The sequence below is a fragment of the Stenella coeruleoalba genome (assembly GCF_951394435.1).
Source record: "Stenella coeruleoalba genome assembly, chromosome: 13".
Lineage (NCBI taxonomy): Eukaryota > Metazoa > Chordata > Mammalia > Artiodactyla > Delphinidae > Stenella > Stenella coeruleoalba.
Genome location: NC_137159.1, coordinates 38757048 through 38785016, shown reverse-complemented (window position 1 = coordinate 38785016; position 27969 = coordinate 38757048). Strand labels below are relative to the sequence as shown.

General features: G+C 35.3%; 1 protein-coding gene across 9 annotated transcripts in view; it reads right to left on the bottom strand.

Annotated features, from left to right (window-relative positions):
- USP34 (ubiquitin specific peptidase 34) overlaps positions 1 to 27969 on the bottom strand; it is a 231362-nt gene that overhangs the window by 173716 nt on the left and 29677 nt on the right. For all 9 annotated transcript variants that reach the window (XM_079941554.1, XM_079941552.1, XM_079941557.1 and 6 more), the window contains exons 2-5: positions 18782 to 18869; positions 11706 to 12126; positions 6184 to 6234; positions 5873 to 6022 (exon numbers count right to left, since the gene is read on the bottom strand). In XM_079941554.1, coding sequence (XP_079797680.1) covers positions 5873 to 6022; positions 6184 to 6234; positions 11706 to 12126; positions 18782 to 18869 — 710 coding nt within the window. The remainder of the gene's footprint in view (positions 1 to 5872; positions 6023 to 6183; positions 6235 to 11705; positions 12127 to 18781; positions 18870 to 27969) is intronic.

Here is a 27969-nt window from a genome sequence, read left to right as displayed (position 1 = left end):
TAAGATATCATTTATAAATGGAATCTAAAAAAATAATACACATCAACTTCTGTACAAAACAGGAAACAAACTTATGGTTACCAAAGGGAAAGGGGGAGAGGGAAGGATAAATTGGGAGTATGGGATTAATAGATATGCACTACTACATATAAAATAAACAACAAGGATTTACTGTATAGCACATGGAACTATATTCAGTATCTTGTACTAACCTATAATGAAAAAGAATCTGGGGCTTCCCTGGTGGCACAGTGGTTAAGAATCCGCCTGCCAATGCAGGGGACACGGGTTCAAGCCCTGGTCCAGGAAGGTCCCACATGCAGTGGAGCAACTAAGTCTGTGCGCCACAACTACTGAGCCGGCACTCTGGAGCCTGTGTGCCACAACTACTGAAGCCTGTGTGCCTAGAGTCCATGCTCCGCGACAAGAGAAGCACCACAACAAGAGAAGCACCGCCACGAGAAGCCTGCACACTGCAGTGAAGAGTAGCCCCACTCACCGCAACTAGAGAAATTCGCATGCAGCAATGAAGACCCAACACAACCAAAACTATAAATAAATTTTATTTAAAAAAAAAAAGAATCTGAAGCTGTACACCTGAAACTAACACAGTACTGTAAATCAACTATAGTTAAGTTAAAAATAACTCTTAAAAGACACAAGAGAATTAAAAGCAAAACCAGAGTTGAAGAAGATATTAGCAATACATAAATGTCAGGCAGAAGACTTGTAACCAAAACATATAAGGAATCTCCACACATTTGTAAGGAAAAGGCAAACAATTTGATTTTTAAAACAGATTAAAAAAACTTGAACTGGGGTTCCCTGGTGGCGCAGTGGTTGAGAGTCCGCCTGCCAATGCAGGGGACACGGGTTCGTGCCCCGGTCCGGGAAGATCCCACATGCCGCAGAGCGGCTGGGTCCGTGAGCCATGGCCGCTGAGCCTGCGCGTCCAGAGCCTGTGCTCCGCAACAGGAGAGGCCACAAACAGTGAGAGGCCCACGTACCGCAAAAAAAAAACAAACTGACACTTCTCGAAAAATATTGAAATGGCTAATATGCCCACGAATTGGTGCTCAATCTCTTTAGTCATTTAAAAACACAAAAGCAGACCACAAGGAGATACTACTATTAGTTCATCATGAATCTCTAAGAGTTAAAATACTAGGTGTCTGCAATGATATGGAGCAATGGGAACTCTCATTCCTGGTAAGAGTGTAAATTAATACAATCACTTCAGAAAATCTTAGCATTAACGTGTAAAACTGAATATATGTATACCCTGTGATAAAGAAATTGCACTACTATATATATATGAAAATAATGTACACATGCACTAAAAGACATGTAAGAGAATGCTGACACCACATTAATCCATCACCAGTAAAACAGATCAATGTTGGTATATTTTTAAAGGAGTATTATACAACAATCAAAATGAGCAACTCGAACTACATGCAATATAAATCTCAATGTTAAACAAAAGTAGCCATACATGAAAGAATGCATTGTATGTGATTCTACTTATACAGTTAGCAAGAGACAAAACTAAATCACAGTATTTAGGGATATAAGCTTAAGTAATAAAACAAAGAAAAGCAAGAAATAAAAGTATGAATTGTGTTCACCTTTAAGGGCAAAGAGATGGGATAGTGACTTAGAGGAATCATAAAGGAGGCTTCTGGGGAATTGACAATGATTTGTTTCTTGACATGGGTAGTGGTTAAATGGGATATTCACTTTGATAAGTCACTGAGCCATACCTTATCATTCTGTTCACTTTTCTATATGTTTATTTCAAATTTTTTTAAAAGGTTCACAGATTCAATTATATATAAGATACATTAGAACGGATGAAAATGAAAATAGATACAGTGATACCTTTTATTTGGGGATAAACAAATATGCCAACGAACAAATATTTAAATAAAAATGACAAGGGAAAAAATGTCAACATTGGAAAGAAATTTTTAATAGAAAGAAGAGCTACCATTTACTGAACCCTTAATATTTCCATTGTGATAGATGAAAAAAGTGAGGCTTATAGACATAATGTAATCAAAATTAGATATTACATCAATAAAAAAATTTTAAAAACAAAAAAACAAAAAAATTAGATAGTACATAACAGAACTACAATTCAAGCCCAAGATTATTTCTCTGTAAAATCTACATTCTTTAATCTACTATGAGGTATACCATTACAAGAATCAAATTCCATATGCTATTAATCACATAGGTCCTTTTTCTTTCCTTACTGTAAGTTTTGAGCTTCCCCCTCTTTGTGATAACAGAGCTCTAGTAGCCCTTCTAAGTACTTGTTAAAAATCTCAGGAATAGGAAAAAATATTGTCTGATCCCCTTATAACTGCAGAAATGTAGGCAGTATTCTGCATCACAAAGCTAGTTTTGACAAAATGAAAACTTCACTGAACTGTCAGCGAACTCTCCTGATTAGTGTGAAAATATATGAAAATGTATAATCCCAGCCTAACTTCTGATATTAAATAGTCCTTGTTAGTGTTTTTTGTAAAGTAGTCTTAGGAAACTGACAGTTCGGAAATTGTTATTGTGTCTTCTGTTGTGTTACTACAAGTTTGCATGTCTGATAACATCTCTTAGGTAATAATTTGTCATATCTGTTTTGTAAAGCATATATTCATGAGGTTTATTAAGGCTCATTTGTACTTTTCCATTCATATTAATAAAATAAATCCCATGACTCTTAAATTCTTTATGCAAAGTCCTTAGGCTTTGTTATTTTGTAATTAATAAAAGGTGTCATGTCTGAGATGACTAACTCAGGCATCTTTGCTGAGGCTGAGGCAGGATACATACTATGAGCTATAACCACCATGCATCTCAGTGGGGAAACTTCTATGAGGACTCTACATTCTACTTCTGTAAGCTGTGCTAAATATTGGTTAACTGCTTTTGCTGAAAACCTACAGACCAATACAAAATAAGAAAACTACATATATAAAGATTTTGTTGTTATTTCCCTGAGGTGGCAGTCATTATTACTAAGAATAGATCCTTATAAGAGTGGAGTAATACTTGTGCAAAACTGAGAACTCTCCTAACAGTGTTAGTTTAGAAATGCTAAAGCAAACTTCTGAGACTGAAATAAGTGTATGGGCCTAAGCGTATTATCAGATTTGAACCTTAACTGATCAAAGTAAGAGTTTTCCTTCTTTGCTGATAACTCAGACTCAAGGCAAAGTGAGTTTTCCTGTGCTGCAAGCTAAAGTTCTAGGAGATAACACCACCTTCCTCATTAAGAGTGAGGGAATGACCCTAGAAAACAAACAGAATGGCTTGGTTCCCAGGAACTGATATAAACATGTTTTCTTCTGAATGTGTGATTTATTATAATCAAGTGTGGGAGAAACAGGTACTCAATAAGGTCAGGCCTTATCTACCTTACCATAAAAGTAGTTTATAATTCGTAGAATTTTTTGCTTTTCAAGAAAAGGATTGCCCTAAAATTCAATAATTTTTTCATTATTTGAATGTAGGAGTTTTTGTTCCTGTATGAAAGCCCATGGAAAATCAGAGATTCCCAAATAAGGGACCTTCAGCCTTACTGAAGCTGAAACAACATGGCTAAACAAGCTGCCTATTTCTCAAGAAAAGAAATGAGACATACAGAAACGACCAGGGTTTATCATTTACAATGATCCACTAAAGGAAACTACTCTGCTCTAGATCAACTTGTATGTGACTAGAAAAGTCTGAAATTTAAAGGCCTTAAAGTTTCTCAAAATGCAAAAAGGATGTCTATTTCAATTGTTTAAAGTGGCTGCTAAGTGTTTTCATATAAACTTCAAGCAGAGTGGTCAAAACTCCAAAAAAAGGTCAGAAATCATGCCAACACTTATATTGCTTTAAATGTCACCAGTCCCTTAAGAAAAACTCCAGACTCTGAAAAAAATAAAGTACAGGGTCTGCAGACAACTTAATTACAAAAAGAATTATAATTTAAGCTCTTAATTTGCACCAAAGTATTAACTGTATTTTTAAAAATTAGAAGAAAGCAAAATCAAAAAATATTTTTTTATGAGGAAAAGATGCCAAATGAGAGTTACCCAATCAAGATATAAAACCTTTGGTTAAAAAGTACATTATGTTATACTCTCAGGAAAAAAACAAACATAGATTATAGTATCCAAACAATTACACTATTAATTTAAACAGTATGACTAATTTTAACTTTGGTTTAATAGTCTCAGTTGAGTTACAAGATAAAGTTATGCAAATTGACAACAGCCCACCAATTAGCAGTCACAAAAAGGCTGAAGAGAAAAATGAAACAGAATCCAAACCTCCAAACAGAATCCAAAGTAAAGGATTACTTTTCAAGAGATAGCAATAAGTTACCTGTAACAAGGTTTCCACAATAGACTTTTAACACCAAGATTTAGTAAAATTAATTCAAGAAATACATTTTAATTCAGGTTAATATTCCTGATTAAGGAAAACTGTTGATAAATTATTTTTTGAACTTTGGATTTCAAACTCAGTTATTTACCCTCTCTAAATTTATGACAATTTAAAACTAAAATGTCAACACAGGATTTAAGTTCACTCAAAAGTCTGTATTTTATTCTTTCTCCCAAAGGAAGCCAAACTGAATAAAACTTTCTTTCAAACAAATAAAGTCAATCAGACTAACAGAATCAGGTTAAGTGTTAATAACAGCTAAAATAAATAGCAGCACCAGTCACTAAGGGCTTACTATGTATCAGGTGCTATTAATAAGAGCTTAAAATCTTAAAACCTCACAACAATCTTTTAAGGTAGATCACCATATTTATCATTCCCATTCTACGAATTAAAAAATTGAGGCTCAGGTTCAGAATTCAAATGCAATTGTGACTCCAAAGTGTATATTCTTAACCTACCATGCTACACTGCCATTACATGTAGCATGTTCAACCTGTCAGAAACCAAGGAATTTGGGGACTAAAAATGACCTTGATACAAATTAATTATTTCAAATATGGAAACATGGAGTTCCAGATACTCAATAAATTTGAGTGAAGCCAGTGTCCTCTCCAGTGTTATTTCTACACTGGAAACGAGGAAACAAAGTTATTTTGTTCAGTCTTTTTTCACCCTGTATTTTATATACACACTTGAAGTATTTCACAGTAGTTATTACTTAAGGTAACTCAGTTAATACAAGAATTCAGGCTTTGGTAAAGTTAGATTTAAGTATTGCTTCACTATTTTTTTAAATGATGACCAGAATAGAAGATTATTTTAGGTTAGATTTTAATACACAGGTGGTAAAATGTATTTCTTCTCTCTGCTTCCACACATATTGTGCTTCACAGTAGCTGACATTCACAACATTTGAAAGAATTATCTTCTTTACAAAGGCAAAAAGAAATGTTAGTTCTTCACTTGCAATATACAGGGAAGTCAGACACACTGTAGTAGTGCCCTAGGCTAGGCTAACCATCATTTAAGTAACCAAAAACTCTAAAATTTCCCAGTACAAAATCCCTGGCTAAAGAGGTAGATGGCTAAATTTATCTAGTTAACTTAAATTCATTAATTTTTTTTTTTTTTTGGTTGTGCCGTGCAGCTTGCAGGATCTTAGTTCCCCAACCAGGGATTGAACCCGGGCCACAGCAGTGAAAACACCAAGTCCTAACCGCTGATACAAATTCCAATTTATTATAACAAAGACATTTTAAAAAAGATTTCTGTACTCGATTTTTTCAAAGTATAATCCAGAAGAAAAGAAAAACAAGATTGTACATGTAAATCACTCATAATCTGGCTTTTCTGAACATAAAAATTCATGTTATTAAAATACTAGACTTTGATCTCAAGATTAAAACCAATTCCAAACAATACTTACATTAGATACAACTGTAATAAATGCATGTGCTATAAGAAATGGCAAAGTTTCAGGAGTTCCATATTCAAAGCAGTCCTTCATGAGAGAAAGGCCATTTTTCCCACAAAACAAACATACATAACGAAGCAAATGCAATGGTACTTCTACATCCTGAAGAAAAAAGAAAATCTATTATTTTAAAACTTATCAGGAACAATTTTTATTTTATTACCAGTACTGGAAAGATACTGGTCAGGCATAAACTCAAAAAGACTTACATGAAAAAGTAAAATTTTCCATAAACCTAAGAATGAAAAAAGATAAACACTTACATTCATATCACAGAATGCCCCTAATATGTTGCTTTCTTGGGTTGATATATCCTGATTTAAAAAAAAAAAAGAAAAAAAGGTAAATACAATTACATCACACTACTACATGACAATCTTTAAAAACTACAATTTTTTAAAGATTGATTTTATAAAAACTCACCGATTGTACAATTGCTTCTCATCATCAACAGCAGTATTCCTAACTGAAGCTAATATGATTCAGTTCTAAAGTATACTTTAACTCTTCTCCAAAGAAATCTTTCTATACTATATGCTACACATTATTTTGCCTTCTTAAACAAAAACCTTTCCTTAAATAATTGGGGTAATTTTTGAACACATTTTAAACTTAGTTAAGTGGTTTTGAAACTGTACTCGGGAAATCTCTAGAGGTATACTCAAAAGTTCCACAACGTGCTTTCCATACGTAAGATTTAAACTACCTAAAAGCACACTCATCCACTGTTGGTGTGAATATAAGCTGGTATGACCTTGTTGGAGGATAATTTGGCAGTTACCTATCAACATTTAAAATGTACCTTCCCTTTGACCCAGCAAATCAACTTCTGGTTATTTATCCTAAACAACTAGTAAAAGTAGTGCTGGAAAATGTATGTATAATGATGCTCACTGAAACTATTTATAACATTTCAAAATTAGAAACAACTTCAGTATCCATCAATAGGCTGGCTAAATAAAATGGTGACATAACCATCTAGGGTCTTACGCAGCCTTCAAAAATAATACGGTGAAATGGCATGAGGGATTATCTTTTTGGGATGATGAAAATGTTCTCAAATTGAAATGTGGTAATGGTTGCACGGCTCTATAAATTTATGAAAATAATATATACTTTAAGCAAGTGATTTTTATGGTATGTAAAGTATACCTTTAAAATGCTGTTAAAAATAAGGTGAATCAAAAAATAAATAAGGTGAATTCCACATGCACAGGCATATAAAGATAATATCCTGTATTTGTTAAAAATAGAATTTATGAACATGATCTAATTTTCATAAATTTTTAAATGTCTGAAAATATCTGAACTAATTTCATAACAATTTTTTTTGATGAGAGAATGGAGCAAAAGGAGAGATTCAAGGCCTTTTATTTTAAACTCTATATTTTGTATAGTCTATGCTTTTTTAGTCATATTGAAAGTGTTACTTTTATAATCAGAAGGTTAGATACTTTCAGCTGAAAAGTTAGCTGCCAAAGGAACCCATTCATTCTTTGCTGTTACCTGTTTTACATAAAGTTTGACTGCTGAAATAAAGTTTGAAAACAACTGATTGAGAGCATACATAAAACTCTCAGAACATTTCAGAATAATCAAAAACTGTCCTAAGAGAGGTCAAAACATTTGTCAAATTAAGTGTAATAAACCTCCTTAAATGTATTCTCAAGCCTCTACTACCAGGGCCACAGTTAAAGTTTTAAGTTATTCTTAGCAAACCTTTTGTCTTCAAAAAATCCAGAATATAAGAACTCCTGTGGTATTACTAAATACGATTCATGGACCAGATGAACCATGCTGAAATATCAAATTGGAGTCAAGATTTCTACTGCCTAACATGAACACAGCTAGAAATTCTCCTAACAGAATTCTATTCTGATGTGCAAAATGTTACTCATGGACTTGGTTGTATCTATTTTAGCTACTCAGAAGATCTGTTTTACCATTTCATATTTCTACTCTGGATACATGAAGCCACTACCCTAAGGTGTTATTATAATCTCATTTTAAGTAGTATGCAAAGAAGTGAACATAGATCTGTTGGTAACAACACTAGGAGCAACACTAGGAAGTCTTGATAAAAGCTGAACCTTCTCTCAAAAGCTCTCATTATAGAGGATCCCTGAAAAGGTGTTAAGAAACCTATCAAGAATTTTTTAAGTTTTTGTTTTTTTCCCCAAAACCTCACATTTATTACATAAGATGATGCCACTCTCTTTCTAGAACTAAACAGAGGAATATGCCTACTACTTTAAAAGATACTCTAAAACAAAGAGAAATAAAGGAGTAACTAGAAAGTAATTCTATATCTAATTAAGCAAATGCTGCTCTATGATCTAACCACAAAGAATTGAAGGCTAGAAGATTAGGAATAAAATATTTGCATAAAAAAGTCATTGATGTTGGAATTAGATAGTAGTGATGGTTACTTATTAAAGTGTATACTTTAAAAGAGTAAATTTAAAACATTTAATTTTCTTTAAAAAGGGCGAATTAAAAGTCAGTAGAAAGTGGCAAGAAAAAAAAACAGCCTAGATTCAGAAACTTGGACAATAAAACAACAATATATGTATTTAATCTGCCAGAGCATATTATACCTACCTTTAACAGAAGGGCAAAGATCTCTCTTCTCTCTACAATTTTTATACTCATCTCGCTCTAAGAAAAATACTTAACACTAGAGCAATACCTCATTTGATAGAATTACCTATATTATTCAGGATTAGGAAAAGAATGCCACTGGCCTCCACAAAACTTTTAATGTGAATTAATATTATGTATTTTAAATTACTACATCTTTAAAAATATTTTCAACTTCAACAGGAGGGAAAGAAGGATGGAGGGAGGAAGGGAGGAGGAGAGGCTTCAAGTTCCCATCTTAATTCACTATTGGCAATGGATTACAATAGTTAGTGACTAGTCTGAAACATTTGAGAAACAATGCAGTAGAATTAAGACCTGAATTCTAGAACTCTCTGAGCAATATGCTATGCAAATGTGATCAAAACTTTTAACCTTTGTAAGTCAGTTTCCTCTTACATGAAATAAGGATACTGACTAAGTTTCTAAAGTCACAGGTGTCAAAACACTAACACAGGAGTACTGAATCTTCTCCTAGAGTCTTGGTCAATTTGTGCCTCTTAAAAAAAATAAATAAAACCAAAAGTAAAAGGTCTTATCAGGAAAGGATGCATATAACAGTATGAAGGGAAGACTGGATGGACTACCTCCTTATAAAAAGGTGGAATTAAACATCTCTATAGTAAACTCTATAGCACTGCATAATAAATATTAGTTTTCTTAAGATACCTGTGTGTATGTATATAGACACATACACATAATTTTATAATATATATGTATGCTACACCAAGGATTTTTTTTGTTTTGGGGGTTTTTTTTTGCGGTACACGGGCCTCTCACTGCTGTGGCCTCTCCCGCTGCGGAGCACAGGCTCCGGATGCGCAGGCTCAGCGGCCATGGCTCACAGGCCCAGTCGCTCCGCGGCACGTGGGATCCTCCCAAACCGGGGCACGAACCCGTGTCCCCTGCATCGGCAGGCGGACCCCCAACCACTGAGCCACCAGGGAAGCCCTACATCAAGGTTTTGATCGGAGACCCTTTGAAACAGCTGGCCCTTAACATATTTAATAACATGGCCAAAGGACAGAAACTAGAAATTTTAGAGTATTTATAACATCTCATTACTAAGATATTAGAAACTTGGGAAACAGCTCTTATGAACAGAATATTAAAGAAGCACATATAAATTCTGTATAAGGAGATTAGAATTCTGTATAAGAATACAGAATTCTGTATAAGGAGACTCCTACTTTATTATATCCAAGAGTGGTTTTTATTAGAATTTTACCTAAAGTTATGAAGCCACTGCTTTCAACCAAGTAGTCACATGGAATGATCCTAAAGAAGAGTAACAATGGGGCATTTTATTCCACAAGGAGAAGTACAGGGGAGTGTGACTATGCCTACATTTGGAGATTATCATATTTGAAAATCATTTTTAAAAAACTGATGAGGAAATTGATTTTGAGAGCAAAATGGCAGATTTAGTATTGCTGTAACTCTACCAACAGATTTTTAACTGGAGAAAAAATATTTCTAAGACACTCTGCATGAATTTTACATATCTACATCCCTAACCAAACTATTTTTAGCATCTTTCAATTATCAATTTAAGGCATTAAAAACACTATTTGTGTGGTGTTCTTAAGATTAAATTTTACAGCTTTGCACAAATGGATCCCCTTTTTGTTGAAAAAGGATTCCAAGATGACATTTTTTAGAATGATTAATAATTATCTGATGTCATATAAGAGATTTATTAAAAGGTTTCTACATGGGAAGATAATAGGCTAAAAATTCTAGAAGACAGAGCACAGTCTGATTTAAAATATTCTTATGGAGAATTCCAATAGGGAAAACACCCACCTCCTGGGCTATGTTTTTAAATAGTCTCAATTCAATGTGAAAATATTTCCAGTAAAGGACAACTTTTTTTCCAGATGAAGAAGGAAGTTTAGAGAAGTCAGAATGGAGGTTATAGAAAAAATAAGCTGGAGAAAATAGACAGCCTTAAAAAAACAAAAAGCATATGGTAGATTTGTTAATGGCCACAACTCTACCCATTCCTGGATGCACGAAAAACAGAATGTACTTAAAAGTTTAAAATGAAACTTTACCTCTCCTCCTATCCAGAGATGGAGTCTACTTCACACCCCTTTGATCTGAGCTGCCCTTGTGAATTGCTTCAACCAACAGGGATGTGGTAAAGTTGATACTGTGTAGTTTCAAAGGCTGGACCTTTATAAGAGGCCTTACAGCTTTCCAGTTTTGCCTTCCTGGATCAATGCTAAGACTACAATGTAAGGAAGATAGTCTACCCTAGTAGAGAGGCCATGTAGAGAAAAATCCAAGGAGCCCTAAAGAGCAGCCAGCACTATCAGATGTGTGAATAAGACCATCTTGGACTTTCAAACCCATCCAACTCCCAAAATAAATGCAAGTGCCTAAGTAAGGCCATACAAAACCAGCAAAGAAATTGCCCAAGCAATACACAGAATCATGAGAAATAATTAATCACTGTTGTTTTAAGCGATTATTATAATACATTATCACATCACTGTTTCAATTCCTGCTATCTGTAGAAATAATGCCATTATGTAAATACCTAAGATGGGTTACTGATCTCCTGGAAAGGCTTGTATAAATATCACTAGTGGAGGAGGGAAGGAGGAAAAGAGGGAGGTGGGGGGGGAGGGAGGGAGTGAGGGAGCGGAAAAATATCACTAGTGAAATAAGTAAAGCATCTTGACATACAAAAGAAAATACTATTATTTAAAACTAGTAATTACATATAATTTGTTAAGCATTTTTTCTTTACAAAAGGAATTCCAAATTCTGTTAACCTATGTTTCTAAGAATGAAATTCAGAACTCTATGGGCTTCTTTTTCCTCAGTTATTACTTTTTGAAAGAGTCACAGTAAATACAGCACAGATCTACATCAGCAAAATGTCTATCACTGACAGTTTAATTTTATGAGCTCAATTTATAAATCTTTCCTTAATAGAACTATGCTGAGCAAATGTTCAACACAAGTTGCTACAGAAATGGTCTGAAGAAATCTGAAGTAATTCTTATAACAACAGTGATTTTTATAATTTTTTCCATCAGTAATGACTATCTTCATATTTATTCATAAGTGAGAAATTACCAACATAACCATGACTTGGTATTACTTAAAATTCACAATACCTATTTTTACATACCTCTATAGTAGGATGAGTATTATGTTTGTAAGCAGTATATAAGGGAAACTGAATTTGAAAAATTTTTGCCACACATAGTAACAGTTTTTCCTTCTCATCTGTACTCCATAAACTAAAAGGATCAGAGCTCTTTGAAGATTCCTCCTCAGTCAAAATACAAATTCTTGTAGAGTTTGATTTTTTTTCTATTGATTTTTGTCTTTCTGTACTTCCTTCATTACACTCTCTTTCTATATTCAGTGGTTCTTCCGCTTGATTACTCTCATCTTGCCACGTGGAATCTATGTTAATAGTAGTACAATGTTTACAAAGCTGGTCCCGGAGCACTTGAACTTGGGCAATCACTAAGTTAATAAGTGCACACACTACTTGGTTAAAAATCTCCAAATGCTTATATTCTTTGAAGCAGCATAGACATTGCCTATAAGAGAAAAAAAAGTTTTCAATAAATCAATGCTTCCTAGAGAGGCAACAATTATATCTTTCTAAAAAGTAATATAAAAAAACAAATACTAAAATATCTTTTGAATAATTTAATTTCCTCCTTCCTGGTAGAGTTAGCACTACAATAACTTAAAAAGACAGCATCACACCAAAAACTGGTACTGGTAAAAAGTCACCATGTTAGGTCGACAGCTATCATCTTCAGTTTTATGTATGTATTTATCTGTCCCTCTAGACAAAGAACAAGAATTATGGCTATATCTTTGCTTCTCTAAGTACTAACTACTCCATGCATGTTTAACAAATATCAGGAAACTGGCTATAATAAAATACCTTATTAGTAAACCCAGCTCATTATTTTACATAAGGGATTTTGTTGTCAACTAATAAAAAAGTTACATTTAAAAATAATTTGCTTGGGACTTCCCTGGCAGTCCAGTGGTTAAGACTCCACACTTTCACTGCAGGGGGCACGGGTTCGATCCCTGGTTGGGGAACTAAGATCCCGCATGCCATACCACACGGAGCTGCTGATAATAATAATGCTGCTGATATAATAATTTGCTTGAAGGCTACTTAGGAGGGACATTCCTATCCTATCTGACAGATCAAAAGTGTTTAAAGAACACACACACAACATATATACACACACACACGCTCACACTCTCTCTCTCTCTCTCTCTCACACTTCAGCTCCAGTAAAAAAAACAAAAATAAATAAAAATAAGAGTCAGTAATTACTACATACAAATCTAGTTCTCTTAGACATGTTCAGTTAGTAGCACAATGCCTGGCATATTGTGGATAATCAAAGGGGTCTGGTGAATCAATAAGTAAATAATACACAGTACCAGGTTACAATGTATCCAATAACAGATGACAGTTAAGCAACTATCACTTAAAATTTGCACCTAGTTATATTATCGAAACAAATCAAAACTCTTATTGTACCAAATAGATCACCAACTTCCTGTATGACCATGTAAGAATAACTTCATTTCTCCAGGTGTGGCAAATTTGAAGTATGGCCACAAATTCTTTAATACTACTCTTCCCTTTAAAAGGTGAAGCCCAATTTTCCTCCCCTTGAATGTGGACTGGACTTAATGACTGGCTTCCAATGAATGGAATGTGGCAGAAATGACAGTGTATGACATCTGAGACTAGGTTATAAAAGACATTACCACTTCTGCCTTGTTCTCTTTTGGATCACTCACTCTGGGGGAAGCCAGCTATCATGAAAAACACTCAAGGAGGCCATGGTAAGGGCCACATGAGAAAAAACTGAGTCCTCCCACTAACAACCAGCACCAACTTGCCAAACATGGAAGTGAGTCAACTTGGAAATAGATCCTCCAGTCCCACGTAAGGTCATCGAAAGATGACCATAACCTGGCCAAATCTTGACTACGACCTTATAAGAAATCTAAGCCAGAACCAACCAACTAAACCACTCCCAAACTCCTACCCATAAAATAATTGATGATAAATGTTTGTAATTGAGATAATAAACATATCTCTGAGGATAACAAACGTTTACTGTTGTTTTAAACACTACTTTTGGAGTACCTTGTTACACAGAAATGCATAAATGATACATCAGGACTATTTTCTCCATGGCAAAATGAAAGGGATTTTATCTCTAAGGCCTCCTCCAGTTTTAAATTCTATAATATCGCAATTTCTACAAAAAGAAAAATAAACACATTACTCAACATTTTTCTGATGAGTAGCTTCTTCCTTTAAGTTTAGGAAAAACCAAGTTCAAAGTGAAGGATCATACATCTGACTATCTTTAGTGAAAATGAAATCTGAGTTTCCCCTCAAAAAACAACCTTGAGGGGCCTCCCTGGTGGTGCAGTGGTTGAGAGTCCGCCTGCCGATGAAGGGGACACGAGTTCGTGACCCGGTCCGGGAAGATCCCACATGCCGCGGAGCGGCTGGGCCCGTGAGCCATGGCCGCTGAGCCTGTGCGTCCAGAGCCTGTGCTCCACAACGGGAGAGGCCACAACAGTGAGAGGCCCGCGTACCGCAAAAAAAAAAAAAACAACCACCTCGAGGTCAGATTTTGGATTAGGAAAGCCAAAGAGCTAGTCAAATTTACTATAAAAGTGCAGTCAGGTATGTATCTAGAGATTATCATACTGAGTGAAGTAAGTAAGAAAAAGACTAATATCATATGATAATCACTTATATGTGGAATCTAAAAAAATGATACAAATGAACTTATTTACAAAAGACTCACAGACTTTGAAAACAAATTTATGGTTACCAAAGGGGAAAGGTGGGGGGAGGGATAAATTAGGAGTTTGGGATTAACATATATATACAACTATATATAAAATAGATAGGGACTTCCCTAGTGGTCCAGTGGTTAAGAATCCATCTTCCAATGTAGGGGACGTGGGTTTGATCCCTGGTCAGGGAACTGAGATCCCACATGCCTCAGGGCAACTAAGCCCACGCACCGCAGCTACTGAGCCTGCGAGCCACAGCTAGAGAAGCCCATGCACCGCAACAAAAGATCCCGCATGCTGCAACTAAGACCCAAATAAGACCCAAATTTAGTTGGCTGCAACTAACACAGCCAAATAAATAAATAAAATCTTAAAAAAAAAAAATCAACGAGGACCTACTGTATAGCACAGGGAACTCTACTCAATATTCTGTAACAACCTATATGGGAAAAGAATCTGAAAAAAGAAAGAAACACATACCATCATGAAATTTCTGAAGCCAAGGAGGGATAAAGATCCTAAAAGCTTTCGGGGAGAGTGAAAAGAGTGACAAGAAAAAGCTCAGGAATAAAAACAGCTCATACTTTCTCCTAAGTAATATTGGAAGATAAAATACAATGGAATAACACTTTCAAAATTCTGAGAGAAAATAATTTTCTATCTACAATTCTGTATCCAACAAAAGTTATCAACAAAAGTAAGGGTAGAAGAGACATTCTTTTAGGCCGGAAAGGTCTAAAAACCATTTGTCTCCCATGTACCTTTTCTCAGAAAAGATATCATCCTAACAAAACAAAGAAGTAAACCAATAAAGATGGCATAGAATCCAGTGAACTGGATATCCAATATAATAGAAAAGCAAAAGAATTTCAAGGATGATCTGAAGAGAATATAGCTGTTTCAGTAACCCTACTGAGAAATCAATACAGATTGGAGTAGGAAGATAAAAGCCAAAGGAGATGGAGGGAAGGTAAGAAAATAACAGATCACCTAATGATGTATAAAAATGTAAAAACTAGTACTAAGAAGGGCTGGAGAGTTTGGGAAAAATTAGTGATCCACACCTAGAAAATTAATCAAATGAAGAACAAGACACTAAACTCTATGAAACAAAGAATGAAAACAAAAGAAAAACAACAATTTATATCTTGTAAAATATAAAATGAACCACAGAATCTTTTTTGGCTAATAACTGAGCATTATTTTTGTTTTTAGAACTACCTCAAGAACTGATGTAACTATATTGAGAGGACGGGGAAGGGTAAATGGGTGAAATCTTTATATATCAGAAAAGGAAGTTCACAGATTATACCTAAAATTGACAGATAAAGCAACAGCAATATAATATTATTTCAGAACATAAAAGTTAGTATCAAAACCAACATCTCAAAAAGTTGAAAACAGAAATGGGGCTGAGGAGATAGGGGACAATGGACTTTTATATTATAGGCCTTTCCCTACCATTTTATTTTTTAAACTCTGTACATACTGTATTTGTACACCAATATCATACATTACCTTTCACTATCTGAGCTTATCCTATTTTCTTCTCAGTCCTTCCCATTATTACCCACCTGATAAAACTTTACTACCTAAGCAGAGTTATATACTGCCTATCTGAGTGGAATACGCTTACATTTAAGAACACACAATGATAAAAATTTCTAAATGACTAACAAAATATGTAGCTTCAATTAATAAAAATACTAACATTCACGAGGAAGCTACATGTCAAAATTAAATTATTTTAACCTGGATTCCATAATTCCATCTAACAAATCTTCGAATGGATCTAACATTTTCCTGGTCTGGTACTGCTGAACACATGAAAGGACTGTTCATCTACAGTATCCAACCATAGCGAAAGTTTTTTTATTTATGAGCTAATTTCTGAAAAACACTACTTTAATAGTGGTCAATATCAATATCCCACTGGTCAAATTTCTTAATTCCAAAATATAAAGTAGACCCTTAAAGAGTGGAGAACATACATTAACCTGTTCAAAAGCAATAGTGTCTAAAACTGTTATAAAAAATAAAAGTTTAATAAAACAATAAAAATAAGCAACAGCCTCAAACTTTAAGTACAAATGACAGGTGTGAAAGGTGAAATTTTTAGCCTGAAAATAGAAAGATCTGACAGAACCTCCGCCTAGCTAGCACCCAGAATTATTTCAGGGGAGAAATCCTGAAATAAAGGTAAAAAGTAGACAGGTAGAAGACAACGAGGAACCTTGAATGCCTACTGAGGCATCTGCAAGATATAAAACATAAGCCTGTTTTGTAACAGGCTTTAAACAAGTCAAACAAAAACCAGCAACAATTCCAACAAGAAGAATTTTGCTGTGTGGTATCAATGCCTTCATCATGCACGACATTCCTTTCAGAGCCATGTATGCTCTTTTGCAAATTTATATTCTTTCATTTATTCTCCTAATATTCTCTCCCCATTCTCTGGATTCATTTTCCTCCCATTTCATTCCAATTTTCCATTCCAATATTAATAAAATAAAATAATGATAATCTGTTAAAGTAATATACATAACTAACTCCCTGAATCTTACGAACAAAACAAAGAAGTGGCAGCTATATTACTGTGATGCAGCAATTATTAATAAAAATGATGACATAATATTTGATGACACAGAGACTGATCATAGTTCACATGAAAAAAATCAGATTATAAAGCATACAAGTTTTATAATCACATTTTTGTAAAATTTTAAACTGTACTGTTCCCAATCTCATACCAAGGTTATACCAAAAGAAAGTTACCAGTTGTTACTCTGGGTGATGGCATTTTTTTTTTTAAATTTTGATTTTCTGTATTTTCTAAAAGACTTTCACAATGAGTATATCATTTAAATAGAAGAAAAATTATAAAATATTAAAGCCTTTGAAATTTCTATAAATATTAAATTCTTAACATATTGTTTTTTTAAGTGAACATTCTCCTTCAGCTATATTCTGGTCAACCAACATATTAGAAAAAATGATTCTTGATTATTGATAATCTTTTGAAAGTTAACACTTTTCTCCCAGAAAATCTACAGAGAACATTTTGTATGAGATGTCATGGATCCGATCCATTCGTGCACTAAGGTACATTTATGGACCTTCCATGGTCATGGGCCACCAAGTTAAGAATTTCTTTTGTAAATTAACTGTGCTTTATTAGTAGCTTTTTATTCCCTACAAGAACCACAGTCTTAATCTGGACAATATTTTTTGATGCCCTAGAGAGAAACAGGATGGGGGGAGGGCAGAGCAGGGAAACATGCAAAAAATTTTTACTCTAAAGCACTGTGATCCAACTGTGTATTTTATTGTCATTTCTCTCTTCTATCAGCATGAACAATTAAGAGTGTAACATTCTACTTTTTGGTACTTTTTACTATCAGCTAAAAACTGTTAATACTTACTAACATGTGAATAAAATTATAAATATTACACACTATTTTCCAATTTGACTTTTCATGCCTTAGCTTATGTACCCTTCAATATATATTTCATTTTCTAAAATGTTTCAACAATTTTAATTAAAATAGGTATTTATTAAGTTCTTTTGTCAGACACCATGTTAAGTATTTTGTTTCTTCACAACCTCATGAAGATAGTAGTAGCTTTATTATTACTCATTTCACAAATGAGGAGGTAAGAGCTTACAGAAGTTAACTAATTTGTCATAATCACCTAGTACACAAGTGATGAAGCAGGACTGGAAGCCACATCTATCTGGCTCCAAGGCCATACTACTCTTAATCACTATATTCTGGAACAGCATGATATAAAGGCAGAGAGTCTCTACATCCTTTGATATTCTAATGAAGCCTACAAATTACTACCTAAAACTGTACATATCAAAATTTCATTTATGGGCTTCTCTGGTGGCTCAGTGGTTAAGAATCTGCCTGCCAATGCAGGGGACATGGGTTCAAGCCGTGGTCTGGGAAGATCCTACATGCCGCCAAGCAACTAAGCCCGTGCACCACAACTACTGAGCCTGTGGCTCTAGAACTCACGAGCCACAACTACTGAGCCCGCATGCCTAGAGCCCATGCTCTGCAACAAGAGAAGCCACCGCAATGAGAAGCCCATGCACGGCAACGAAAAGTAGCCCCCACTTGCCACAACCAGAGAAAACCCACGTGCAGCAATGAAGACCCAACGCAGCCAAAAATAAATAAATAAAAAATAAAATAAAATACAACTGGGAATTCCCAAGTGGTCCAGTGGTTAGGACTCCGTGCTTTCACTGCAGGGGGCACGGGTTCCTACCCTGGTCAAGGAACTAAGATCCCACAAGCCGTGTGGCATGGCCAAAAACAAAAAATAAAAATGTAAAACAAAACACAACTGACAAAGTTACTCTTCAAAATACATAAAGATGCATACCTCTGTGTCCAGGAATTGATATAAGCAAATATTTTGAGAGTATGTTCCTTTCTGAGCTGCAGTCCATCACCACCTTCTATATCGGATACTGAAAGAAAATAGAAAAAGTAACTTTTAAATTATGAATAAATAATGCCAAACCAATATTAAAGCCAACAGGGACTTCCCTGGTGGTCCAATGGTTAAGACTCCACGCTTCCACTGCAGGAGGCATGGGTTCAATCCCTGGCCAGGGAACTAAGATCCCCACGTGCCACAAGGCATGGCCAAAAAAAAAAGTCAACACTTAAAAAAAAAGCTAGATTTACAAATACAAATATTTCCAATAATTTTTTTTTTTTGCTTTCACTAAAGAAAATAAATCTTGGTTAATTATTGACCAATTCGATGCTAACTTTGTCTCAGAGAGTCTCAGGAATTAGAAACACTGAGTACTTCTAAAAGAAGGAATACAAGTGGGGCTAAAAAATATTAAAGTCTTATTAAGAAGCAGTTCGACAAACCCTCATCACCCCCCCAACACACAGACACACACACACACACACACACGATCTCTAAAAGACTATGTTTGCTCTCCGGAGATGTTGAACCAGAGAGAGCTGGGTTTTGCACAATCAGGTAGCTGAAAGCCAGGAGGTATCATACTGAAAACATTTAATCTCTCTGTACAGGCATTTCCTACTGTGTCATGTAAGCACTGCTAAGAAGCCTCATGTGATATAAAACCTTACAATAAAGAAAATAAGACTAACAATAAAACATTAGAAGCAGACTACTCAATACCTATGAAACTTTATAACCAGAACACTGACAAAATCAATAACTAGTCTGATTTAAAATTTAAAAAAATACTAGCACAGTTAAATCTCTACTGGTATCTGCACTAACCAGTGTCAATCAATCTTCTGCAACTTTAACCCATGAGGTTCATGCTTCATCTTTTGATATGAAGGTGCCTGAGGGCATTCAATTCTAATAAAGGTCATTTCCAAAAAAAATTAAACATCAAATATAACCATCCCCATAGCTCCATCATTTTAATGACTTGGCACCTACTTCCTTCTCCACACAGCTCTACAAAGTAGAAAACACAGGGGTCCCTGAAGGCAATAAACCAATCACTGTATGCACAAGAAGGCATTTTTGAGGAATGTCAGCTTTGTTACTGTTTTCTCATGTACCAGTAGGGTCCTCTCTTTAATCACAAGAAAGCTTGCATGAATCACTATAAAACATTAATGTGATGGGGGAAATCCCATATGAACCATTAAGATGTTCCATTATATTAGTATCATCCCTCTATTTACCAACTGCGTATGTCTTAATTTTCGTTTTAAAAAAAACCTCACCTTGTTCTAGATCAGACTATATACTCCATGTTGAGACTTACAGCACTCTTCCCCTACTCAGCTCCAGAAATGCTTGAAGTCCAAGTAGGAGGTTGGAAGATTTCTCTCTGATAATACTGACTAGACCAAGGCAGGTAAAAAAATTCTCTTGGGCAGAGAGAGAAGGAAAAATCACAGGGCAAAAGTATATGCCAAACAAATAGGTAACAAGGTAAACAGCACCTGAGGCGGCCCTGGAAGCCAAAGACACTAATGCCCATCAGGAAGAAGATCCCAACAACAAAACCTAGCAACCATGACGAAGTAAGATATAGTGGGGGATAAGATAAGGTAACTACTAAAAGCAAGCTCTTGGCTTGTGTGATTTCATCAAGAAGAAGAGACCACAGTAGACAGTAACAGTTTTCCTTCCCCGGCCTGAAAACACAGGGAACAGAGTGGTTGCAAAGATCATATCCTTCTCTAACACAAAACGCAAATGGCACACATTCTGGGAAACGCACACGTGTGGTGAGAAACACGTACCCCACCTGAGGCCCAACTGGCAACCTAACTGCTCACCAACATAAGCTTACTATTTCATTATATCTACCCCATAACCAGAAAGGGAAGGGAAGTACATCTTATCAGAGCCAGACAAAATAGACCTCTCCAGACAGCAAACATCATACTCAATAGTGAAAAACTGAAAGCTTCTACTCTATGATCAGGATCAAGACAAAGTAGCTGCTTTCACAACTTCTATTCAACACACTACCGGAAGTTCTAGTCAGAGCAATTAGGCAAGAAGAAGAAATTGGAAAGGAAGTACTAAAATTACCTCTGTTCATGGGTGGCATGATTTTATATGTAGGAACCGCTATAGTCCACACAAACACACACACACAACTGTTAGAATAAATGATTTCAGTAAAGTGACAGGACACAAAGTCAACGTACAAAAATCCACTGCATTTCTATATACTAATAATGAACAATCTGAAAAGGAAATTAAGAACACAGGCATCAAAAAGAATAAAAAACTTAGGAATAAACTAAACCAGGGAGGCGAAAGACTTGAAAACTGACAACTACAAAAAGTTGCTGAAAGATATCAGGTACAATAGGAACAAATCTCATATTCATGGAACATTTAACATCATTAAATGTCAATAATGTCCGAAGTGATCTATAGAGTCAATACAATCCCTACCAAAATCCCAACGTTTTTGCAGAAATGGAAAATTCTACCCTTAAACTTGTATGGAATTTCAAGGGACCCCAAATAACCAAAACAATCTTGAAAAACAAGAACAAAGTTGGAAGACTCATTTCATGATTTCAAAGCTAAGTACACAAATAAAAACCACAATGAGATATCACTTCACACGCCTTAGGATGGCTACTGTTAAAAAAAAAATCATAAAATAACAAGTATAGATGAGGATATGTAGAAACTGAAACCCTTGAGCACTGTTGGTGGGAATAATAATTGGTGCAATTACTATTGAAAAGAATACAGCAGTTCCTCAAAACATTTTAAAAAGAATTACCATATGATTCAGCAATCCCACTTTTGGGTATATATATGAAAAAAGGATTGAAAGCAGAACCTCAAAGAGATATCTGTACACCTATGTTCACAGCAGCATTATTCACAATCGCAAGAGACATAAGTAACCCAAATGCACACAGAGAGATGAATAAACAAAAAGTGGTCTATACAGAGAGAGGAATGTTATTCAGCCTTAAAAAGGAAGGAAATCCCATCACATGCTACAAAATGAATGAACCTTGAGAACATCACGTTAAGTAAATAAGCCACAAAAAGTAAGTCACAAAAAGACAAAATACTGTATGATTCTACTTAAATGAGATATCTTGAGTAATCAAATCCATAGAAACAAAGTAGAATGGTGGTTGTCAGGGGGAGAGAGAAATAAGGAGTTGTTTAATGGGTACAGAGTTTTAGTTTTCAAGATGAAAAAGTTCTGAAGATGTTGCATAACAATGTGAATATCCTTTTTTTAAAATATTTATTTATTTTGGCTGTGCTGGGTCTTAGTTGCAACAAGCGGGATCTTCGTTGTGGCATGCATATGGGATCTAGTTGCCCGACCAGGGATTGAACCCGCGCCCCTGCGTTGGGAGCACAGAGTCCTACCCACTGGACCACCAGGGAAGTCCCAACAATGTGAATATTCTTAACACTACTGAATTGTACACTTAAAAATGGTTAAGATGCAATTATACCCCAATAAAGATGTTAAAAAAAAATGGTTAAGATGAGATAAACGAGGTCCTACTGTAGAGGGAACTGTATTCAGTATCTTGTAATAACCTATACTGAAAAAGAATATGAAAAAGAATACATATGTATAACTGAATCACTCTGTGTACACCAGGAACAACACTGTAAATGAACTATACTTCAGTAATTTTAAAAGATGGTGAAGATGAGAAAATTTGTTGTGTTTTTTACAATTTTAAGAATGTTTAATTAATTTTAAAAAAGGGAGATAGAGTACCCCACACTGCAGTTTAAAAGAAGCCACTGATCTTTACAAATCAAAGATCCATTAAAGTCCACAGTATAATATTTATAAGCAAATAAAGGAAGTAGGGAGGAAGGCAAGTTCAAGAAATCTTTCCACCTATTTCCTATAGAAGAGGAACTGTAATTCCAACTCTAAAGGGCCAACCACCTGGACTGGGAAAAGAGCAAGGTGGAGGAATTGTCACATAGATCTAAAGAATACCAAATACAGCCCAAGAGAAGATTTCCAAGTGGAATTGGAAACATTAAGGCTGGGTAATACCTGGGTGCCAGAGATGCCATTCCCCAAAAGCAAGGAAAGGAAATTCAGTAACTGAAAGAAATGTACCCAACTGACACAATGCGTGAGGTAGAAGGGTGGAAATAGGGTGAAAAGTAAATAGTTCTTGTCACTTAAATTTAAAAAGAAGAAAATGCTCATAAAAACTTCAAGATCAGAAATGAACAGTATGATGGCAAGCATCACCCCAAAAGGAAACATGAGAGGACAGGAGGCATAACCCAGGAATCTACTGAGAAACCATTAGTAGTCATGACCCGGATCTTACCCCAAGTAAAGGGTAAGTATTCTCATATACAATCTCACAACTCATCAGATGAAAAAATTCATGACTGCTCACCAAGCCAAAGGTGCTGAACACAACCTCACATAACTTCTTATCAGCAAAGTCCCAAAAGAACAGGAATTACAAGAACCTGGGCCCTATCCAGAACCCTGGCCAGCACCAAGGTTAGACGCTGAGACCCACCTAGGTGGGTAAAATGGCTAACGTAAGTACAGACAGCTCCAGGGGACCAGTACTAGCCAGCACTCCTAGCCTGAGTTGTTCCTTGGGTATACAGAAATTACGAGACTAATGCTTGATTTTAAAACTTATTAATACACATTCACCAATCTTCTGACATAGGGCCTTTTCTTAGGGTTTCAGTCCACTGACTAGAGTTCTGCATCGTATATTTCAAAAGAAACAAAAGCAGTGCATTGGCTATCATTTCCATTCCAGCATTCTATTACAGTAATTTAAACACTTACTCAAGTTGCAGAGCAATCTAAATACAGAACACTTTCTAGACTTTTTAAAAACTTCCCAATCTGTTTGAACAATACCTAGTTCAAGAGAACTTTTTTTAAACAACTCAGCATCAATTCTTTGCAACTTTTTTTTTTTAACCTAATAAGCAGGACATGGAAACACAATCTTGGAGAGGACTAAGGAAAGTTCCCTAAAAGAAATAACAACTAACTGAAAGACAGAAGTTAGTAAAAAGGGAAGCAAGAAGGACAGCAGGAAAGGAATAGGAAGGAGGGAGTGATGGCAAAGAAGGCCACAGGGGATGGAATCCTAGTCAGAAGGATCATCATGTGCAAAAGAAGAATTAAGAGAGAGAAACATAGTGTACTAGATAACTGCTAAATAGGAGAATGGGAAAACAAAATAAAGCTGTTGAAGCAGCTAATATATCTAAGGCTTGATTCACTAAATTATGTAACAAGATGCTGTCAGAAAATTCTATCAACATTGATAAATCATGAATACTTTAAGACCTGTTGTCTTGAAAGTAAAATGTTAAATGATCTACTACTTGACCTAGTTACAAACACATTTAAAAGACTATTCAAAGGGACAATTAAGTGAATATAAGCCAATTAAAGAAAGGTACTACATGGTTACGAACTTGGATGAACTACTGCCAGATAAATTTCACCTTTTAATACCGTAAGTATATTATTCTTTTGCATATATTAGAAATTTGTCATAGAAAGTTTTAGTAAAAGCTTCAAAGAAAAAAAGACTACATAGAGTAACAAAACTACAGATTCTGAGAGGCAGACTTCTGACTGAAAGAATAAAATCTTCAAAACATTAAAATGGCCAATCTAGAATTTTACACCCAAGTAAACCTCAACCTAGAATTTGATACCCAGGGTAGACCTCAAGAGGAAGGGTGAAATAAAACTTTGGACAAATGGATATGCTTATCATTGATAAGCCATGAATAGAAAATCAAATTTTAAAAAGATTACGAGGTTCCTCAAAAGAAAAAAAAAGAAAAAGGCCAAGAATCTAAGAGCAAGAAGAAAGAAAAATGGTAAAGAAGGAAATACATGGGTAAACCTAAATAAGCAAACTGACAAAATATTAACAAAATAAAATACTTATTACAGCTATTTCTCAACTTACAATGGAATTACATCTCGATAAACTCATTTTAAGTTGAAAATACCATAAATTGTGAAAATGCATTTATTACACCTAACCTACCAAACATCACAGCTTAGCCTAGCCTACCTTAAATACACTCAGAACACTTCCGTCAGCCTACAGCTGGATAAAATCATCTAACACAAAGCCTATTTTATAGTAAAGTGTTGAATATCTAATGCAATTTATTAAATACTGTACTTAAAGGGAAAAACAGAATGGACCTATGGGTACAGAATGGCTAAGTGTATCAGCTGTTTACCCTCATGACTGCAAAGTTGACTGAGAGCAAGGCTGACTGAGAGCTACAGCTTACTGCTGCTGTTCATCCTTAAGCCAAGAGTATCATACCCATATCGCTAGCCCAGGAAAAGACCAAACTTCAAAGTACAGTTTCCAGTGCATGTATATCACTTTCTCACCATCAGAAAGTTGAAAAGTTGTAAGCCAAACCGTCATAAGTCAGGTGCTGTCTGTAGTCTGGGAGTCTTTAAAGCCAACTGAAACACTAGATAACAGTATAGAAGATGGCAGAAACAAAGACTGGCATTCTTAAAGTGTTCTAAATTGATATGTCTGAGCATATAAAAAGTTCAATTACAGATAAAAACAACGAAAAAGCAAACTTCAAAGGAACTACAAGCCAGGAAAAGTCTTTACGAAAGAGTAATCTCTGAGTTCAAAAACAGATTGGAAAAGAAAAACTGAAGAAAAAAGGGATTAAAAAAAGAAAAAATGATACACATGGGGTTCAAACATACCACTGAAACACTATTATTTTTCTTACCAGGTTTGCAAAGAGTTTAAATAATACCTAGTCTTGATAAATTCAAGAGAAAACAAGTGCTTTCATACATCAGTAAAAACAATTTGACAATATTTATCAAAATCAAAAATGCACTGGGCTTCCCTGGTGGCACAGTGGTTAAGAATCCACCTGCCAATGCAGGGGACATGGGTTCAAGCCCTGGTCCAGGAAGATCCAACATGCCGTGGAGCAACTAAGCCCGTGCGTCACAACTACTGAGCCTGCACTCTAGAGCCCACGAGCCACAATTACTGAGCCTGTGTGCCACAACCACTGAAGCCCATGCACCTAGAGCCCGTGCCCCACAACAAGAAAAGCCACCGCAATGCAAAGCCCACGCACAGCAATGAAGAGTAGCCCCCGCTCGCCGCAACTAGAGAAAGCCTGGGTGCAGCAACGAAGACCCAACATAGCCAAAAACAAACAAATAAATAAATAAATAAAAGAATGCACTGATAACTCTGAGTATTATTTTAAGCATCATTTTCTACACATTTTTTTCTCATCCAAAATAACACTCATTGATATTCAACTTAGCATTGTTCTTAATACCAGAAGACTGGAAATAACCTAGATGCCTATCAATAGAAAACAAGTTAAATTCATCCTGACAATGGAAAACTATGCATCAGAAAAAAAAAAGTGGAGGGAAATGCTCTTTATAAACTAATATGAAATAACACCCCAAAAGTTAGGTGAATAAAGGCAAAAACATTATTTTTAATTACATAATTTTATAATGATCCTCAAAAAAAGGACCAATTACCAATCAAATGTTAAAATTTTAAAGAACTCACTGTTTGAAAACTGGTAAATAAAAGGGGAAAATGAGACATTTACCCTGCCTTCCTGTACTAATGGTAATTCAAAGTAACTAAATGGGTAATAAAAGGAAGTTTCTCCTTATAGCAACAGACCAGCTGATGAAGAAAAATGATAGGATTCGAATATCACCATTTTGCAACTACAAATGAAATAAAAGATCTAGGCAATGGTTGCTGGCAGTACAAAAAAAAAGCAACAACATGACATTTTTTGCCCCCTGATGGAAGAATACAACACATTCTATAAAAGTCTTGCCAAGAAATCTAATCGAAATCTGATCAAGGCTCTAAATCTAATAATCAAATTACAGAAATAGAGGAGACAGAAAAACATGTTCAATAATCCCACAAGGATACAATAAGCAACATCCAAAACAAAAAACCTTTATGGGCTAAATGATCCATGGAATCAGTAGTTTCTTCAACAGATAAATAGCAAGAACAAAAAAGGATAAGAATTATGTATTTAAAAAAAAAAAACACATGTCAGTCACTATAAACAGCAGGGCAGCCAGAATCTATAAAATTAGTCCAGGCAGATAACCAACCAAACAAAACAAAACAAACAAAAGCAAAATAAACAAAACAAATTATTCAAGCAGCCTCAAACTAAAAACAAATCACCTGTCCAAAGAGTGGACTGATTTAAAAAAAATTATAGTTTTCTATTCAACTGTAAAAAGCAGCAAACTTCTAATACACTAATAAGCAACACAGATAACTTACAGTGATATACTAAATGAAAAAAATGTCAGATACACATAGCACATAAAGTTTATTTTCATTTTAATAAAGTTATACAAAAAAAAAATCTAAGCTTTGGTCATATAAAGTACATCAGCAGAGAGAGATGTCATCAAAATAGCAAAATGTAAGTTTTCTACCATCTTCCTCCCAAAGAACACTGATGCTGACAATCACCATGGACAACAGTGCCTTTGTGAAAGTCTGGGAGTACGGCAGAGAATTTCCGAAGCAAAAAATAAAATAAAATAAAATCCAAGACTGGACACACTGAAGAGAGTAAGAGGAACAGTTTCACTTTACCTGTGACACCCTTCTCCCAAGGCAGCACAGCACAGTGCCAAGAAAGATCTTGTCTGAGGATGCCCCCAACCCACATAAGAACCCCCAATTCTCCATGTACCTCACTCACACACACTCCCACCCTGTGGCTGGCTCCTTGTCTGCACCCCTAAGGGCAGCAAAAGCAAACCTTCACAGACAATTAACAGCATGTGCAAAAAGCTGTCCAGACCCTGCAGAAGTGGGAGAAAGTACACAAACTTGAGAATTCAGCACTGCTGTAAGAAAAGCACATGACAGACTGTCAGCACTCAATCTGGCTTTGTATGATCAGGAGACAGCAACAATCTTAGAATTACCTTCCAAAACAGAACAAGAAATGAGGAGCAGATATATCCGTTAAAAAAGGTCTGAGATGGGGCTTCCCTGGTGGCGCAGTGG